This window comes from Mirounga leonina, unplaced genomic scaffold (assembly GCF_011800145.1).
Source record: "Mirounga leonina isolate KUSES-001 unplaced genomic scaffold, KU_Mleo_1.0 Mir_151, whole genome shotgun sequence".
Taxonomy (NCBI): Eukaryota; Metazoa; Chordata; class Mammalia; order Carnivora; family Phocidae; genus Mirounga; species Mirounga leonina.
The window spans coordinates 14,832,903-14,851,403 of record NW_023270377.1 but is presented as its reverse complement, the minus strand read 5'-3'; the positions used below and the strand labels follow the sequence as shown (position 1 = coordinate 14,851,403).

The 18,501-nt window shown below is 41.0% G+C and overlaps 1 protein-coding gene across 7 annotated transcripts in view; it reads left to right on the top strand.

The window, feature by feature from the left end:
• MOGAT1 (monoacylglycerol O-acyltransferase 1) overlaps positions 1 to 18,501 on the top strand; it is a 99,408-nt gene that overhangs the window by 13,248 nt on the left and 67,659 nt on the right. For 4 of the 7 annotated variants that reach the window (XM_035007016.1, XM_035007021.1, XM_035007018.1 and 1 more), the window contains exons 2-5: positions 2,707 to 2,885; positions 3,432 to 3,636; positions 7,662 to 7,836; positions 9,197 to 9,396. In XM_035007016.1, the coding sequence (XP_034862907.1) occupies positions 2,707 to 2,885; positions 3,432 to 3,636; positions 7,662 to 7,836; positions 9,197 to 9,396 (759 nt within the window). Of the gene's footprint in view, positions 1 to 2,114; positions 2,248 to 2,271; positions 2,392 to 2,706; positions 2,886 to 3,431; positions 3,637 to 7,661; positions 7,837 to 9,196; positions 9,397 to 18,501 lie in introns of those variants that run through there. The other 3 variants (XM_035007020.1, XM_035007023.1, XM_035007022.1) reach the window with 3 other exon arrangements.

Genomic DNA, 18,501 nt, shown 5'->3' with positions numbered 1-18,501 from the left:
TAAACGTTTAATAGTAAATACAATTGCTCTAACAATGGCTTCCATTTGTCAAGTGCTTTCTGTGTGCCAGGCACGATGGCATGTCTACATTTATTTCCCCACGGTCCTTGGAGGCGGCTGCTTTCCTTAGCTCATCTCACAGGTAAAGGCATTAAGGTTCAAGAGGTAAAAGAACTCGCCCCAGGTTAGGCAGCTAGCTGGTGGCAGATTCCTAACATAAGCAGTCCAATTCCAGATCCATGTTTTAACCATCATCCATGCAGAACGCTTAGTGGCTGTTAAACATAGATGCAGTATGTATTCAATTAGTGCGTGTGTGGTTGGGTTAGTGGAACACCGAATTAGTAGTCTGGGGACTTTATTTCTGGATCTGCTCTTGACTCCTTCTGTGGTTCAAATTAAGTTACTGTGCTTTTTTTCTCAGTTTCTCCATCATTATAATAAGGAAAACAGAACCTCCCATTTGCCTGATTTCTTATGCTTATGAGCCTGCCTACGTGCTTGTAATAAATATTTGTAAGTTTATGGTGCTGTTGCCATAAGCTAAGACTAGTTTGGTTTTGTAAGAAAAAGAAAGTGTGTGGGTTTTAGAGTTAGGCAGATCCAGGTTCAAGTCCTTTGGACCCTCAGAATCTTTGCGCCTCAGTTTCCACATCTGCAAAATGGGGACAGTACTGTGTACCTTGAGGGTTGTGAGGAGAGAAAATGACATTGCCTGGCAGTTGGTCTCCACTCAGCAACTGTCCTCTCCCGTCTCTGCTCCATCTCAGCTCACCTGACCTAGAGTAGAGTACAGAGTAATGAGACCTACCAAAGTTTCTTGTACATTTTGGACACATTTTAGTAAAATAAAGAGAAAATTAACCAACAGCGGTAAATTGTCAGCACTCAGACCTGGGTAGAGGGAAGCAGGTGAAGCAAAATGAAATGATCCTGGTAGGAATGAGGGCAGAGGACACTCTTTTTGGCCGTGCTTCTGGAATCATGTTGGCTTTTCCAGAAAGCAACAAAACACTCCACGAAGGGGTAGAGGGCACATACTTCCTTCACCTTTCATGTGCTTTTCTTTAACAAACTTTAACCTACCCTGGAGAGAGCAGGTCATTCCTCTTATGGGGGTCAATTTTATATTTAGGTTAAATCTATACTGGGATATTTACTGATTTACATGTCTCCAGAAATATAAATATATGTTCTGTTTTCGGCCAAAAAAAAAAAAAAAATTGTATCTACAAAACTGTGATAGATCAAGGTGCTGTTAATCAGATACCATAATGGATGATTTGGGGACAAAACTCTTTGTAATAAAGTTGATAGGGAGTAGACAGGACTTTGGGCGACTGAAGTCAGCTCTAAAACCAAGACTGCAGCACCTAACAGAAGAGGAAGACCCAGTGGCACTCCTTGAAGTCATGGGTGGCATTTATTGAGCGCTTACTGTATGCCAAGCTTTATGACTTTATGCTCCCCTCCTCCTTTCTCATTAATATTTCTCTCCCTCTCTTTTTATTTTTTATTTTTTTTTTAAGATTTTATTTATTTATTTGACAGAGAGATAGCGAGAGCAGGAACACAAGCAGGGGGAGTGGGAGAGCGAGAAGCAGGCTTCCCGCTGAGCAGGGAGCCCGATGCGGGGCTCGATCCCAGGTCCCTGAGATCATGACCTGAGCCGAAAGCAGACGCTTAATGACTGAGCCACACAGGCGCCCCTCCCTCTCTTTTATTTATTTATTTGAGAGAGAGCATGTGAGTGGGGGTGGGAGAGGCAGAGGGAGAGGGAGAGAATCTTAAGCAGGCTCCCCACAAAGCGTGGAGCCCAAGACCCAGGGCTCAATCTCAGGAACCTGAGATCAGAACCTGAGCCGAAATCAAGAATTGGATGCTTAACCGACTGAGCCACCCAGGCGCCCCATATTTCTCTTCTTATAAATATTTTTTAGTATCATAGCACAGACATAAAAAAAAAAATGTCTAGCTTAGCTTAATGTGTTACTTTAAGGCAAACATTCTCGTCACTACTACCCAGGTCAAGTGTTCTCCGTTCTTGCTTCATGTATTTTGAAGCTATGTCATTCGGTGCATAAACAATTTGGATTTTGCTTTGTCATAATGAAATGTTGCAAGTAGTGAAAGATGAACTAAGGCTCCTACGCTATTTCTGTTTCTGGCAACAGAGTTCCTGAAAACGGAGTTTGTTGCTAGAATGTTCCCTCTTTGTGGGCACATAAATAATGACTGCTCAGCAAGGTAAATACCTGTAGTAGGAACTCCTCTGCATCCCTTCTTTCAGCAGTGATTCCTCCACATATCATGTCAGGGAGGCGCTGTAGGCCAGGGACTTTGAGAGTGGACTATGGATTTAGATCAACCACTTCCTTTCTGTGGGGCTTGGTCAGTTCATTTAACCTCTCTCTGCCATTTTCTCTTCTACGAAAAGGACCGTGGCTGCTTCATTAATACTGTAGCTATATAAGGATTACATGAAAATATTTTGGCAGAGTACATAATATAGTACTTGGCATATAGTCAATATTCAATAAATGTTAAATAATACTGTATCATTGCTGTCTTGTCATATTGGACTGAGGCTCAGTTTAACGTACTTTTTGTATTAATTAAATCCCCCTGCCATGGACCACTGATTATATAGTACAGTGAGCAGATGCTAACTAACTCTGATTCCTGAGGTCTCTCCCTTTCTTACAGCACAGGTGTGCATTGGAATCATCGTGATACTGATCATATACAACTGTTGGTTCCTCTATGTCCCTTATATGACATGGCTTTACTTTGACTGGAGTACCCCAGAGCAAGGAGGCAGGAGATCCAAGTGGGTCAGAAGCTGGACCATTTGGAAGTATTTTAAGGACTATTTTCCAATTCACGTGAGTAGAATTGTTTTATGTTGTAGTATCTGGAGCTGGGAGAAGAATGGAAATTTGTTTTCATCACAGGTAATTCAAGCTTTTTTCTTTTCAGAGAGAGAAAGCCTGCAAATCAGCCCAAATTACTAAATACGATCTAAGCTAAATTGACACCATTTCGAAGGCTATGTGTGGGGGGCTCTGGGCTCAGGAAATAGTTTGAAAATTTGGAAAAAGCTCTAATGCAGAGAACTAAACAAGTCATGTTTCCCATTTCCTTTTTTTTAAAAAAATATTTTATTTGAGAGAGAGAGATAGCGAGAGAGAGCATGAGCAGAGGGGAGAGGGAGAAACAGGCTCCCTGCCAAGCAGGGAACCCAATGTGGGGCTCGATTCCAGGACCCTGAGATCATGACTTGAGCCAAAGGCAGATGCTTAGCTGACTGAGCCACCCAGGCGCCCCTCCATTTCCTTGTGACATAAAAACTAATCATGAGTTTCTTGGTTTCTTACTGGAATCTAATCTGGACCATTTTATTATTTTTTTAATCCCACTATATACTGTAGCTCATCAAAACTTGGGATTTGGATCCAAGTCACAACTATATATTTGGGTTTCACCCCCATGGAGTGCTTGTTGCTGGAGCCTTTGGAAATTTTTGTACAAATTATTCGGACTTCGAGGAGCTGTTTCCTGGCTTCACCGCATATCTTCATGTGCTCCCATTTTGGTTCCGCTGTCCTCTCTTTCGAGAATACCTGATGACCAGTGGTAAGTGAAGGCAAATCGTTATTTCTCCAGTGTTCTAGGGTGGCAGGACCACACCTCCCAAACACAGGTTTACAGTTTCTTAGTACAACCCTGTGTCTGTATCCCTGTCTGATACTTCCCATGCTGCTTGGATGATTCTTGCCTCCCCGACTGGACTGGAAGTTCCAGGACGACACAGACCGTGTCTTTTTCTTTTTTTTTTTTCCCACCCCTTTCTAGCATAGGGCCTGGGATATAGGAATATTCAATAGATGTTAATTCAATGAAAGAATAAATTGATGAATGAATTTTGTGTATCCAGATGTGGAAGAAAGAATCTTGGGTCAAACAAGTGATAGATTGCACCTTTGGAAAAGCACTTTGCCTGCGTTTGTGAGCATTAGAGATGGAAAATGTCCTCCAATATGTCTTGAAGTGATGGCCGTATATAAATGAAGCATACTTAATCTGTCTCTTTCTTCCCAGATTAAATAGAACTTGACTCAGAAATGAGTTCATTCTACTCTGCTCCTCTGAGCTAGTGGAAGACTCTTTGGTTAATGAAACCATAATTCTACCAATTCCAAGAACAAAATTTAGCTGAAATGCTATAAAGACACTATATGAGTGTCCACAGAGGCTAAGCTTGTGTTAACAATTCTCACATCAATTTGAGGGGTTCAGCTTATTTGGTTTTCTAACTTGACCTACTTACTGACTCAGCGTGAACTGCAGTACCTTACAAAGTGCTTTATGTTTATTGTCTACATTAACTATTGTTGTCTTGCATTTCTTGGATATAAAGAAAAGTGGATAGTCTCTTTTTGAAAATTTGTAATTTCAAAAAAAAATTTACAATTTCAGGATGAGTAAGTAGATATTCAGAGATAGAATTTTCCAGGCTCTTCCAGGTTTTCATTACTTCCTGTTAATTTCTCAATTATTGTCATTGAGAATGACATAATGTTGTCATTATATACCTGATAGGAAATCACTAAGCACCAGAGGACCAGGATCCCTGGCTGGGTTTTCAAGGTTCTGTGTATGGACCTTCACCCATATGGCCCTCGGCTCTTGGTCCAGTCTGGCTGTCACTGCGTCTGACCTCTAGAGGGAGCACCAAACCTCCAAACTACTATAGAGGCAAAAACAAAAACAAAAAAACCAAAAAACCCTTCCTTGTTTTGCTGACATCGATTGGGTTAGCTTTATAAAAGGAAAAAAATTAAAGGGAAATTTTTTAAATTTCAGAAAAGCACAGAAATACATTTACAATATACTGTTTGCTGATTCCAGCCACAAGTGAGGTTGGGTAGTGGTAACTGAGAGTAGGTGTGGCAAATTTATGGTACAAGAGATGTAGGTACACCCCTCTCCGTGGCCACGTCAGATACATATAATCAACCTTAAGAGTCTTTCTCTCTCTATATAGTGCCCTCAGAGTCATTGCCATTTGCTTGAGCTGGCATTTGAGATTAAACTTGTCTGTTCTTTCTGGCTTATGATATCATGAGATCTTTTCCTTTTCACTATAACCTGAGATATCCTAGAAGCTAAATAAAAATATCCACATTTGTAGCTGGTAGAGTTTCAGGGCATCCTTATCTCAAAATTTGGAGAGTTCTCAATTTTTTCCTAGAACCAGCTTCCAGGACAGGCGCTGGCCCAAGGCTGCCCTTTTACTCTGTGCCTTCCTTGGTGGTTGCCTCTCTGGGTATGAAAGACAGACAGACATGTGTACCAAACCTCATGTAGTAAAGAAGCAATAGAGTTTCAGAGGTCCTTTGCTGACCAGTGCCTGTTTTGCTCTTACCCATGGGATTTCCGTCACTCTAAGTCCCTGTAAGTCCCCCCTCCAGACTTTTTCTCTTGGTCCATTTTGGCGACTCTCTACTCATCAGCTGTCAGCCAGGGCACATTCTGTGTTTTGAGGCTCACGTTCCTTCCCATGTGCCCAGTAAGGCTCTGCAGGTAGCAGAGATCAGATCACAACAGCCACGTAGAGCCCAGAGGAGGTCGATATGAAGAACAGCTGATGGATTCGACAAGACATAGTGATTGTTGCGGCCTCAGGAAGGTAGCAACTGTGTATGTCGTATGATCAGCATCTAGCCCAGTGCCTTGCCTGGAGCAGGTGCTCAACAAGTGTTTTGAATGAAGGAATGAGTGGAGTCAACATGGTTGCTAAGAAGACGGGAATATGTTTGGGAGGAACCTACACCTCTGACTTGCGTGCCAAGGTAGATGATGGTCCCACTCACCTTGAGGGGTAATGTTGCAGGAAGAATACAGTGCATTGGGTCTGGAAACATGGAGTTTGAGGTGTCTTTGAGTTGGCAAGGTAGACACGTCCATTGGGCCATTAGGAAGTGTGGGTGTAGAGCCTCAGGAAGAAGAGGTCCCAGGAGATAGATTTGGGAGAACTCAGCACACATAAGTGGTATTTGAATCCATGTATGTAGATAACATTAGAAGGTGTTAGAGACTATGAAGGAGCCTGTCTTAGTACAGCCTGCTATAACAGAATGCTACTGACTGGGTGACTTAAATAATAGACATTTATTTCTCGCTGTTCTGGAGGCTGGATGTCCAAGATCAAGGCGCTGGCAGATCTGGTGTCTGGTTCGAGCTCCTTTCCTGGCTTGCGGGCAGCCATCTTGTTATGTCCTCACATGACGGAGAGACAGCACCCTCCCCTTCTTCCTCTTTTTATAAGGACACTGATCCCATCTTGGGGGCTACATTCTCATGACCTAATTACTTTCCAAAGGCCCTACCTCTTAATACCATCCTACTGGGGATTAGGGTTTCAACATAGACATTTTAGAGGAATACAAATATGTAGTTCTTAGAGCCCTAAGACATAGCAGCAGTTAGTAAAGGGAGCTCAGAGAAGGAACTGAGAAGTGGCCAGAGGAGGGCCGGTGTCTGGAAACTCAGAAGGCCCTCTTTCCAATGGAAGTTAAGCCTCCAGCTCCCACTCAGGGCATGCAGAGTAGAATGGCCATGCCTTGAACCCAGTAGAAGTTCAAACCCGTTGAGACTCAGGTACTCTACCCTCTAACCCACCACCCTCTGCCTCTTTAGTAGGTGGTTGCTCACTCAGAATCCTGCATTATTTTATATTCCCCCAGTAATAGGCACTTACAGTAAAATGAGCATATAATTGTCCTTTGAGAAATGAGGTATGTTGTGTCTTAATAAAGCCTGTCTGACACATTCTCTTATGACTCAAAAAATGGATAAAGCCATGAATGAAAGGAAACAATAAAACTTTAAAAAGCAGTTATCTCTTTAATACAGGTCACGAGTGGCTTGTATTTTCATATTTTTTTCCCTGTAAGAGTTCATGGCCTTTTCCTCCAAGAGTACATAGTACATTCAAAATCTGAAAAGGAATCTTTAAAGTTATTTTTATGTGGGAAAGCCTGGTACAAAGACCAAACAATTATATAACTATCTTAAATAAACAATTTATCAAAGTCAGACTAGACATTTTGGAACCATGTAAAGATCTGGTTATTTGTCAAATGTCTGAATTTTTGAAATAAATCATTTACATTATAAATCTAGGTTTGGGAAACAAGAATCCACACAAAATATCTGAAAACAGGCCCTTGTGTGTTCAGAAGATCCAGTGAAACCTCCTCTAAAGGATATGCTTTTTGGTTCTGAGCCAGGATTCACCAGGGTAGTGATCAAGGTCACCACGTACAGCTATGCAGGTTGTGCACTGAACAACTGCAGAGGGCACCTTTCACTTATAGTGCAATATGAATAGAATCCATAGAGTTGAGCAGCGTACAACTTACCCAAATAAGTGGTAGATCTAATAACAAATGACATTTTAAAGACCTAACCCAATCACCTGACAAAATGTTATATTTTATGAATGGAATATATTACCAAAGATCCGGCTGTGACAAAATTTTAAGCAAGATGTTCTAGGGAGTTTTGTTAAATGTTCACTGATGCCATTGAATATTATGAGAGAAATATTTTAATTTTTAAGATAAATACTTAGCCCTTTTGTTTTATTCATTAAGGGTCAGTCTCAGTTTCTAAGAAAAGTGTGTCCCATGTGCTGAGCAAGGAGGAAGGTGGAAACATTTCAGTCATTGTTCTTGGGGGTGCAGAGGAATCACTGGATGCCCATCCTGGAAAATTCACTCTGTTCATCCGCAAACGGAAAGGATTTGTTAAAATTGCTTTGACCCATGGGTAAGTAGCTTCTCATTTCAGGTACCTGGGTCAGAGAAGTTAAGATGTTATTAAATGAACACAAAAAAATAAAGTAATTTCTCCAGTCCTTAAACACAGACTTCCTCTTAGCTGACCTTCAAATAAAAGCAGATGTGGATGTTCATGGGAAATGGCATACAGCGTTCCCCCTAAGGTAGTGCAGTGCCATGGCATCCAGAAGTTAAACTCACCTTTAAAAACAAAGCAAACAGGAGCAATTGGGTGGCTCAGTCTGTTAGGCATCTGCCTTCAGCTCAGGTCATGATCCTAGGGTCCTGGGATTGAGCCCCACATTGGGCTCCCTGCTCAGCAGGGAGTCTGCTTTTCCCTTTCTCTCTGCCTTTCCCCCTCCTACGCATTTTCTCTCTCTCTCAAGTAAATAAATAAAATATTTTTTTAAAAAAGCAAACAGGGGCATCTGGGTGACTCAGTCGTCAAGCGTCTGCCTTTGGCTCGGGTCATGATGGGATCAAGCCCCGCATCGGGCTCCCTGCTCAGTGGGAGGCCTGCTTCTCCCTCTCCTACTCCCCCTGCTTGTGTTCCCTCTCTCGCTGTCTGTCTCTCTGTCAAATAAATAAATAAAATCTTAAAAATAAATAAAAATTTTAAAAAGCAAACAAATAAAAAGTACAAAATTTTATATACAGAGTATAAATTTCCAGCCAAATGAACAAACAAATCATGGTCTGGACTCTAGGTGGAAAGGAAGCTTCCCGGAGCCTTGATTTTTCTATGGAATAAAATACCACGAATTGCTAAGCTGCTGAAGTACTGCCCCAAAGGATTTCTTTCTTTCTTTTTTTTTTTTTTAAGATTTTATTTATTTTTTGACAGAGACACAGCAAGAGAGGCAACACAAGCAGGGCGAGTGGGAGAGGGAGAAGCAGGCTTCCCGTGGAGCGAGGAGCCCGATGCAGGGCTCGATCCTAGGACTCTGGGATCATGACCTGAGCTAAAGGCAGATGCTTAACGACTGAACCACCCAGGCGCCCTGCCCCAAAGGATTTCAAGTATAAGTCAGCTTCATTGATTGGAACATGAAATTAGCAGTATAGGGAGACATGGGAACATTGAAAAATTCTTGGCTCAGTGATTCATCAGTACCGTACAACACCCAGTGCCCATCACAACGCATGCCCAATCGTTGAACACTGCATCAAAAACTAATGATGTACTATATGCTGCCTATTTGAACATAATAATTAAAATAAATGAATGAATAAAAAGATTGAAAGAAAAAAAGAAAAATTGTTGGGATATGTTGCAAAAGTCATCTGAACAGAATAAAATACTTAAATCATTTTCCTTAAAAATTTGTATTCTTCCGCTTTGTTTGTAGCGCCTCCTTGGTCCCAGTGTTTTCTTTTGGAGAAAATGAGCTATTTAAACAAGTTAACAACCCTCAAGGCTCATGGCTTCGAACTGTGCAAGAGAAGCTACAGAAGGTCATGGGGTTTGCTTTGCCGCTGTTCCACGCCAGAGGAATTTTTCAATACAATTTTGGCCTGATGCCCTATAGGAAACCTATCCACACTGTTGGTATGTATATCGAAGACTAAAGACTTCTTAGAATAAGTAAAAGTATTACCTTACTTTGAGCAATGTTATTGTTATTGATTGCAGGGCTAATGCAAGGGAAGGGGCTTTGAGTAAGAACTTCCTAAAATAAGAATCCTGTAGATGTGACTTGAGCTTCATTTATGGCATGCCTTTTAGCTAGAAATGACTGTATTTTCCACTTGGAAATTGATTACTTTCAAGAATACTACTATTGAACTACAACAGGGAGAATCCAATTTAGACATAAAGTTCCTAGTATTCTATATGAATCTATTTCTCTGTACCAGCAGATTGTAACGTAGCAATTCTTTGATGAACACATTACATCAGTCTATTAATCGACGCAGATTTCTGTGTAATAGAAATCTTCATTGTGTGCAATTCACCTAGGCACTAGTTTCTGTAGCAAAAGCATTTTGGGGGGCCTCTCGCTGTTTTTATATGTATTCTAACATGAACTGATTTTATTTTAAAAAGTGGTACATTGGGGGGAATTGAGATGGGGGAGGAAGGTGACAGATTGTCGATGGAAGGACTGAGGGGCAGAGTAATTAGCTCTTCACACAGAAAGTGACCTGGATTGCTGAGCAGAAGAAAGTACAGAGCCAGATCCTAATAGCACAGTTAACCAAACTGTATACTTCATCTGAAACTGGACGTAAAAGTTTCACCATGGTAGTCCATTAAATGACATTCAAAATGTTTTTAGATCTGTTTCATTAGAATGGGATTTTACTGTTTACTGTCAGTTTCTGAGAGCTTTGCATGTCACGTGCAGTCACATGACACTTTTTTTTTTTTAAGATTTTATTTATTTATTTGAGACAGAATGAGAGAGAGAGAGAGCACATAAGAGGGGGGAGGGTCAGAGGGAGAAGCAGACTCCCTGCCGAGCAGGGAGCCCGATGCCGGACTCGATCCAGGGATTCCAGGATCATGACCTGAGCCGAAGGCAGTCGCTTAACCAACTGAGCCACCCAGGCACCCCACGTGACACTATTTTTAAATGAGGTATTTAATTCAAATGGAATGTTAACAGACTGTTGATTAGTTAGTGTAATGGGAACCCAGAGATGAGTTTGCAATTGTGTTTTTCCAAGATAAGCTGATTATATTTATTTGGCATTATATATATATATATATATATATATTTTTTTTTAAAGATTTTATTTATTTATTTGAGAGAGAGAATGAGATAGAGAGCATGAGAGGGGGGAGGGTCAGAGAGAAGCAGACTCCCTGCTGAGCAGGGAGCCCGACATGGGACTCGATCCCGGGACTCCAGGATCATGACCTGAGCCGAAGGCAGTCGCTTAACCAACTGAGCCACCCAGGCGCCCCTGGCATAATATATATTTTTTAACCAGATAATCCACATGGGTTAGACCATGATTTTTCTTTGTTGTAATATTAAGTAGTAATTTTTGGTCCCTTATGTGCAAAGTACTGTAGTTGGCCTTTTTGGGGATATGAGGAGAATTGAAAGACATGATTTTTAGGAGCTAAAAGTTTAATTAAGTATAACTCATACACACATGAAGTAAGTTGCCGATGTTGAAAGCCAAGTGTATTTTGTTGATTTAAATGATTATAGTTATCGCCTGGTGGGGGTAAACTGTAGTTTTAAGTAAAGTGGTCATCATATGATACAGCCTAATTATAACTCTACTGACAATTAATTGGTCAAGGGTCAAATGGAAATGACCGAATCGGAATTCGTTGTTGCGACTAGAAAACCTAGAACTCTGGTCTTCACTTGTGCCTGTCTAACTCGTTTTTCTTCAAGACTTAGAATAAGAGAAAATTGCTTCAGTCCGCTCTTCGGCCTACCTCCCAAATGATCACATCAGAAATAGCATATCTAGTCTCTAGCATCCTCAGTATCCTGCTGTTATTTGAAGCCTTTTAAAAACCAAGCTGAGAGGGCGTCTGGGTGGCTCAGTTGGTTAAGTGACTGCCTTCGGCTCAGGTCATGATCCCAGGGTCCTGGGATCAAGTCCCGCATCGGGCTCCCCCTTCTCTGCGGGGAGCCTGCTTCTCCCTCTGCCTGCCACTCCCCTTGCTTGTGCTGTCTCTCTCTGTCAAATAAATAAATAAAATCTTTAAAAAAAAAAACAAAAACAAAAAAAGCAACCTGAGAATCACAGACCTGTACCTCTGAAACAAATAATACATGATGTTAAAAAAAAAAAAAAAAAGATAGTAGGAAGGGAAAAATGAAGGGGGGGAAATCGGAGGGGAAGATAATCCATGAGAGACTATGGACTCTGAGAAACAAACTGAGGGTTTTAGAGGGGAGGGGGGTGGGGGGGATGGGTTAGCCCAGTGATGGGTATTAAGGAGGGCACGTATTGCATGGAGCACTGGGTGTTATACACAAACAATGAATCATGGAACACTACATCAAAAACTAGTGATGTAATGTATGGTGACTCACATAACATAATAAAATAAAATTAACAACCCCCCCCACACAAATTCTCAATATAATAATATTTGTAATAGTGAAAAATTATATCCTACATCTCTAATAAGGAAGTTGATAAATAAATGGTGGTTTATCAATAAAAAAAAAAACCAATCTGAGAATATGAACATTTATATAAAATCTCAGCTACCATGAGTTTGATTTTATGGTGGCAGAGTGGGAGTCAGACGGATTAAGAGCAACCTGATTTGGGTGAACCAGACCCTCACAGACTATGTGCATCTAAAGACTTTTATTTGGGGAATGCCTGGCTGGTTAGTTGGTAGAGCACACGACTCTTGATCTATGGGTCAGGAGTTCAAGCCCCACGTTGGGTGTGGAGCCTCCTTAAAAAATAAATAAATAAAATGAAGACTTTTATTTGAATAACACACGTGAGGATAGAATATAGACAATTCCATAAACAGAAGCAAAGCTACATATCAATCCAGTGCAATGCGATATGGTGACAGTGATCTAAGTTACTATGTTCAGTTCTGTTTTAAATCAGTGCACTTCAAACTCAGAGTTCTTTGCTGACTTGCTGACACGGCCCAGGCAGATCAGGTGGAGTCGAGACCAGCGAGTTATTTTGTGGTCCTTCTGCTCCCCTCCCATTTAATTAAGAGTTTGTGAACTTAACTCTACCTCATAAGAACTCAGTTAATATTAGTTCAGTTAGTTAAATCATCATTTCACCTATAATCCTTGCACCCACAGCTGTCTGGAGATGCTCAGGTTCTCCATCGTACAGCTTCCCCCCACAGCTGTGAGACCTCCCTTCCTCAGTGACCTCAGAGCATTCATTTCAGTGTTAGTGATTCTCAAATACAGTGAGAATCACTAACACTGTAAGGGTTTTGTCTGTTAATACCCTACTAATTAAATCCTCTTAAAAATGTGTTCTCATTGAATCCAAAGTGCCATCATCAGGTCACACTTAACCCTCTCTTCATATTTCTTATACTACACCTGGCCAAACCATCAGGTTTCTCTGCATCCTCCATCAAAACCATCTTTCCTATTTTTTTTTTTTTAAGATTTTATTTATTTGAGAGAGAGCGTGCATACACAAGTAGGGTGAAGGGCAGAGGGAACGGGACGGGCAGACTCCTCACTAGCGTGGAGCCTGGGGCTTGATCCCAGGACCCTGAGATCATGACCTGAGCTGAAGTCAGATGCTTAACTGACTGACCACCCATCTTTCCCCTTAGCTGGGGGTCACTCACTGGAAATAATTTGTAAAGAAGATACCATATATTAGCATCTGCACAGCAAAGGAAACAATCAGCAAAACTAAAAGCCTATGGAATGGAAGAAGATATTTCCAAATGACATCTCTGATAAAGGGTTAGTTCCAAAACATATAAAGAAGTTATACAGGGCGCCTGGGTGGCTCAGTTGGTTAAGCGACTGCCTTCGGCTCAGGTCATGATCCTGGAGTCCCGGGATCGAGTCCCGCATCGGGCTCCCTGCTCAGCAGGGAGTCTGCCTCTCCCTCTGATCCCCCATCTCATAGTCTCTCTCTGTCTCATTCTCTCTCTCAAATAAATAAAATCTTTAAAAAAAATAAAATAAAATAAATAAAATAAATAAAATAAAATTGTCTTTAAAAAAAAAAAAAAAAGAAGTTATACAATTTAACTCCCAAAAAACAATCCAATGAAAAAATGGGCAGAAGACATGAAAAAAATGTTTCTCCAAAGAGGAAATACAACTGGCCAACAGACACATGAAAAGGTGCTCGACATCACTCATCATCAGGGAAATGCAAATCAAAACTACAAAGAGATATCACCTCACGCCCTTCAGAATGGCTAAAATAAAAAACACAAAAAACAACAAGTGTTGGTGAGGATGTAGAGAAAGGGGAACCCTTTGTGCTGTTGGTAGGAATGCAGACTGGTGTAGCCCCTGGGGAAAACAGTATGGAGGTTCTTCAAAAAGTTGAAAATGGAACTACCTTATGGCTCAGGAATTGCACTACTGGGTATTTACCCAAAAAAATACAAAAACACTAGTTAAAAGGGATACAAGCACCCCTGGGTTTATTGCAGCATTATTTACAACAGCCAAGTTATGGAAGCAGCCCACATATCCATCTATAGATGAATGGATAAAGAAGATGTGGTGTATATATATTGTGGAATGTTATTCAGCTGTAAAAAAGAATGAAATCTTGCCGTTTCCAACAACATGGATGGAGCTAGAGAGTATAATGCTAAGCAAAATAAGCCAAAGGAAGACAAATACCATATGATCTCACCATATGTGGAGTTTAAGAAACAAAACAAGCAAAGAAAAAAAAGAAACCAAGAAACAGTCTCTTAGCTATAGAGAATGGACAGAGGAGAGGTCAGTGGGGGGGAATGGAGAAATAAGTGATAGGGATTAAGAGGACACTTGTGATGAGCACTGAGTAATGTATAGAAGTGCTGAATATTGTACAACTGAAACTAATATAACACTATGTTAACTATACTGGAATTAAAGTAAAAAATTTAATAAAAAAGTAAAAAAAGAAGATACCATATATTTTCTTTACACATTTCACAAATAGTATGTAATTTATATATTTTGTTATTGTCAGTTTATCAAAATATAATAAAATGTTCACATATATTGTGTTTCATTACATAAATAATAGAGAGAAACTGATTTAAATATCACATCCATCATGATACCCAGGATGGGTAATTGAAAGAAGTTTAGACTCTAAGAACAATGTGTAAAGAATTGCAGTTCCTTGGAATTGCTTTGTTTGTTTCTACAATACAGAGCTCCGGGAGAGCAAGGATTTTGTCTTACTGTTCTCTGCTCTATTCCCAGTGCCCACAGGATAGGGACTCAAGACACATTTGTAAACAATTCATTCTTTAGTTATGCCTTTCTGATTGTAAGTTGTAAGTTTTCAAATATCTAACAAGTACCCATTAAAAATTTTAAGGGAAGCTAATGTTAAATTCAAGTTGTAGAGTCAGTATGGTAGTATGATGGGAAGCTCCATGTTTGGGGAAGAAAGTAAGAGACAAGGGAATTTGCCGTTGAAAGGGGGAGGTTTCATGTGTCATGGTATGTGTGGATTTTAATTTTTAAAAGTTTATGTTGAAAAATTTCAAAGTTCAGGGGCGCCTGGGTGGCTCAGTGGTTGGGCGTCTGCCTTCGGCTCAGGTCATGATCCCAGGGTCCTGGGATCGAGCCCCGCATCGGGCTCCCTGCTCGGCGGGAAGCCTGCTTCTCCCCCTCCCACTCCCCCTGCTTGTGTTCCCTCTCTCGCTGTGTCTCTGTCAAATAAATAAATAAAATCTTTAAAAAAAGAAAAAGAAAAATTTCAAAGTTCAGAAAAGTTTCATGAGTAGAAAATGAACTCCTGTGTGCCTTTCTCCCACACTCACCAGTTGGTAATATTTTGCTACAGTTTTTCCTCTCTCTCTAATGGTGTAATAAATACTCTTTTTACTATTGTTATAAGTAAACTGAGTGTGTGCAGGCATCATGACTTTTGCTCCTTTGTATCTCTCTTAAGAGCAAGATGATTCTCCTCGATAATGTCAGGGGCGCCTGGGTGGCTTAGTTGGTTAAGCGACTGCCTTCAGCTCAGGTCATGATCCTGGAGTCCCGGGATCGAGTCCCGCATCGGGCTCCCTGCTCGGCGGGGAGTCTGCTTCTCCCTCTCCTGTTCCCCTCTCTTGTGCTCTCTCTCTCATTCTCTCTCTCAAATAAATAAATAAAATCTTTAAAAAAAAAAATACATATGTAAATACACACGGGGGTATGAACAAAATGTTCAAAACTGGTGAATCTAAGGAAGCGTATGCAAGTGCTTATTCTTTCTATAATTTTGAATTTTTTTTTTTAAAGATTTTATTTATTTATTTTGAGAGAAACAATGAGAGACAGCACGAGAGGGAAGAGGGTCAGAGGGAGAAGCAGACCCCCTGCTGAGCAGGGAGCCCGACGCGGGACTTGATCCCGGGACTCCAGGATCATGACCTGAGCCGAAGGCAGTCGCTTAACCAACTGAGCCACCCAGGCGCCCTAATTTTGAATTTTTTAACATAAAGATAGGGAAAGGAATGTACTTTAATAAAATAAAACTGGTTTGAAAGCACTTGAGGACAAAGTGGTCCATTGTATTTCAAGTCATTATTATATCCTGATGGGGGGTGGGGAAGGCAGGCTAAGGGATTCTCTGAAATACAAAGAAAGGAAGGGAACCTAATTTAAATTTAAATGTAAAGTAGCGATTTAAGGAGATAAAAATGTTAAGGGGATTAACATGGTGCCCAATACAACCCATTAAGTGTTCAATAAATGTATGGAAGCACACACACACACTCTCTCTTTCCTCACATCCGGCATATTTGAGCCTCCACCATAAGTCACAGGTTCAGTAAACCCAGGTTTCATTGGCACCCACATTTTGACTCTTCCCAACCGCCTCTGCCAACAGGCTGGCCTTTCTCTCGTGTGGCATCCAGAGGAAGGCTAATTCCTGTGTGAGACTGTTAGAGCGATAAACTCTGTGGAATTTTCATAATTAAAGAAAAATAGAGTAAAGACTTCTTATTGCAAAAGATCTACTCTTTGCCTCAACGAGAAGAAAATGATGCCCATTTCCAAATTCCTCTCCAGTCATGTATGCAGTGCCCTATGAAGCTGCTCATTCTTCATCTTGGTTAACTACAACACAGCACCATAGAAATAGGGCGAGACTGCTGTGTGAGCCCATAAGTGCATAACTAATCTTGAATTGCTGGATGGAATTGGAAAATGGAACAAACATGCACGCCAGCTATAAAAAGCCCCGAAACATAAACAGGAGCACTATGATTCCTGACTTTGCCACAAGGAGATGATGATTGATTTTTCCAGGGCAAGGAGTTCTATTTGCAAGAGCAGCCTGATGCAGCTGGTTTTTTCTTTTGTGTTGTAAAAAGAGAGTTACAGGGCAGTTTGCAACTAACTAGTCTTAGCTTTGTTTTCTTCTCCTTAGTAGTAAAAAATCTTTTTGGGGAGAGAGAGAGAGAGAGAATGAATTTTGGTCTTCTAGGGCTCTGGGGACCCTTCTCAGATTTGCAAGTTTTTGTTTTGTGACCTCTGTCTTTATCCCTAGCAAGTAATTGAGAACGATTTCTTACTCTCGAATCCAATTTTGGGTTCGTAGGAGGGGCAGGAGAACTGGCTTTACATCCTAAATTCCCGTTCTTTTTGTATAGTTTGGGAATTTCCAGCATCTCTGTTTCTGTACAGGTAAACAAGAAAAAGGCAAGGATGAAGCTGCCCATCTCCCACTTTAAAGGGAGAAGTCACGGGCATGTTTGAGCTCTCCAGAAGAACCATGTGAAATAGAGTGAGCCCGTGAATAAGAACAGCATTGAAGTTAGCTGTAGTGTAGCTGATAGGAAGTAAGACTTAATAATTCAGATTTCACGAGTCTTAATTTAAGCTGGGAACAACACACTTCAGCTTCTCAGACCACTAAGTCTCTTTCTGAGTCCCCCCCACCCACCTTGAATGGTTGCACTTGACCTTTCTTTTTAGTCAATTTCACTTACCAGGAGCTAGTTCTGTAAAACTGAATTTGCTAGCCTGTTGTCATTGCCTAATAGATTCTCAATTCACATGTAGATTTCTTCAGTGTGTTTTTTTTCCTTGAAACAAAAAGGTCAGAGTTAGGAGGAGGTTTCAAGATCATGGAGTTCTACTTTTTTATCCTATGGATGTCAGAATTAAGGCCAGCGAGGAAAGTACTTACTAGCTCAGTGTACTGGTCTAGTCTAGCGCCCTTTGTCGAGCACCAGCTCTTATTCTATACCATCACCCCGTTAGCCTCTCCTCATCTGTATTTCCAACTACAACTGACAGCAAGACAGTTCCTGTGCTTTCGAGTTACAAAGGCCTGATGTCCGCTCTATGTAAATTTGACATCCAGGCTATCAAAAGAGAACTGTATGTGAGATTCTTGAGGCTGTATCTGATGAAAAATTTAGCAATTGGAGAATATTAATACTGCAGTAAGGTGGTATGTATCTACTATGTATGTCTGTATTTATCTCCTTACTGCAGCGTTAGATAGATAGATAATCTTCTTAATAATACATTCTGTTAGGGTGCCTGGGTGGCTCAGATGGTTGAGCGTCTGCCTTCGGCTCAGGTCATGATCCCAGGGTGCTGGGATCGAGTCCTGCATCAGGCTCCCTCCTCGGCGGGGAGCCTGCTTCTCCCTCTCCCACCCCCCCTGCTCGTGCTTTCTCTCTCTGTCAAATAAATAAATAAAATCTTTTAAAAAAAAATACACTCTGTTACATATGTGTGTTTGTGTGTTTCCCTCTCTCCTCCGTGCCACCTTACCTCCCATGCTGATTTCATTTATTACTTCCTTCTTTCTCTCTGCGTTAACATTTGCTTGGTTTTCCCTTAACTCAACACCTTCTGTTACTGACATGGATTTGAACCTTGGATGTAGCACGGAACAACCTAGAGTAGGCCAGAGGAAACCTCCTCTCTGCCCTCTGAGTTCCATTCCATTATCTATGGCCCCACTTGACCTCATACCCAAGTTAATAGAGGGTAATAAGAAGCTGTTTGCTGCCCAGCATGTCACCGAATATCCT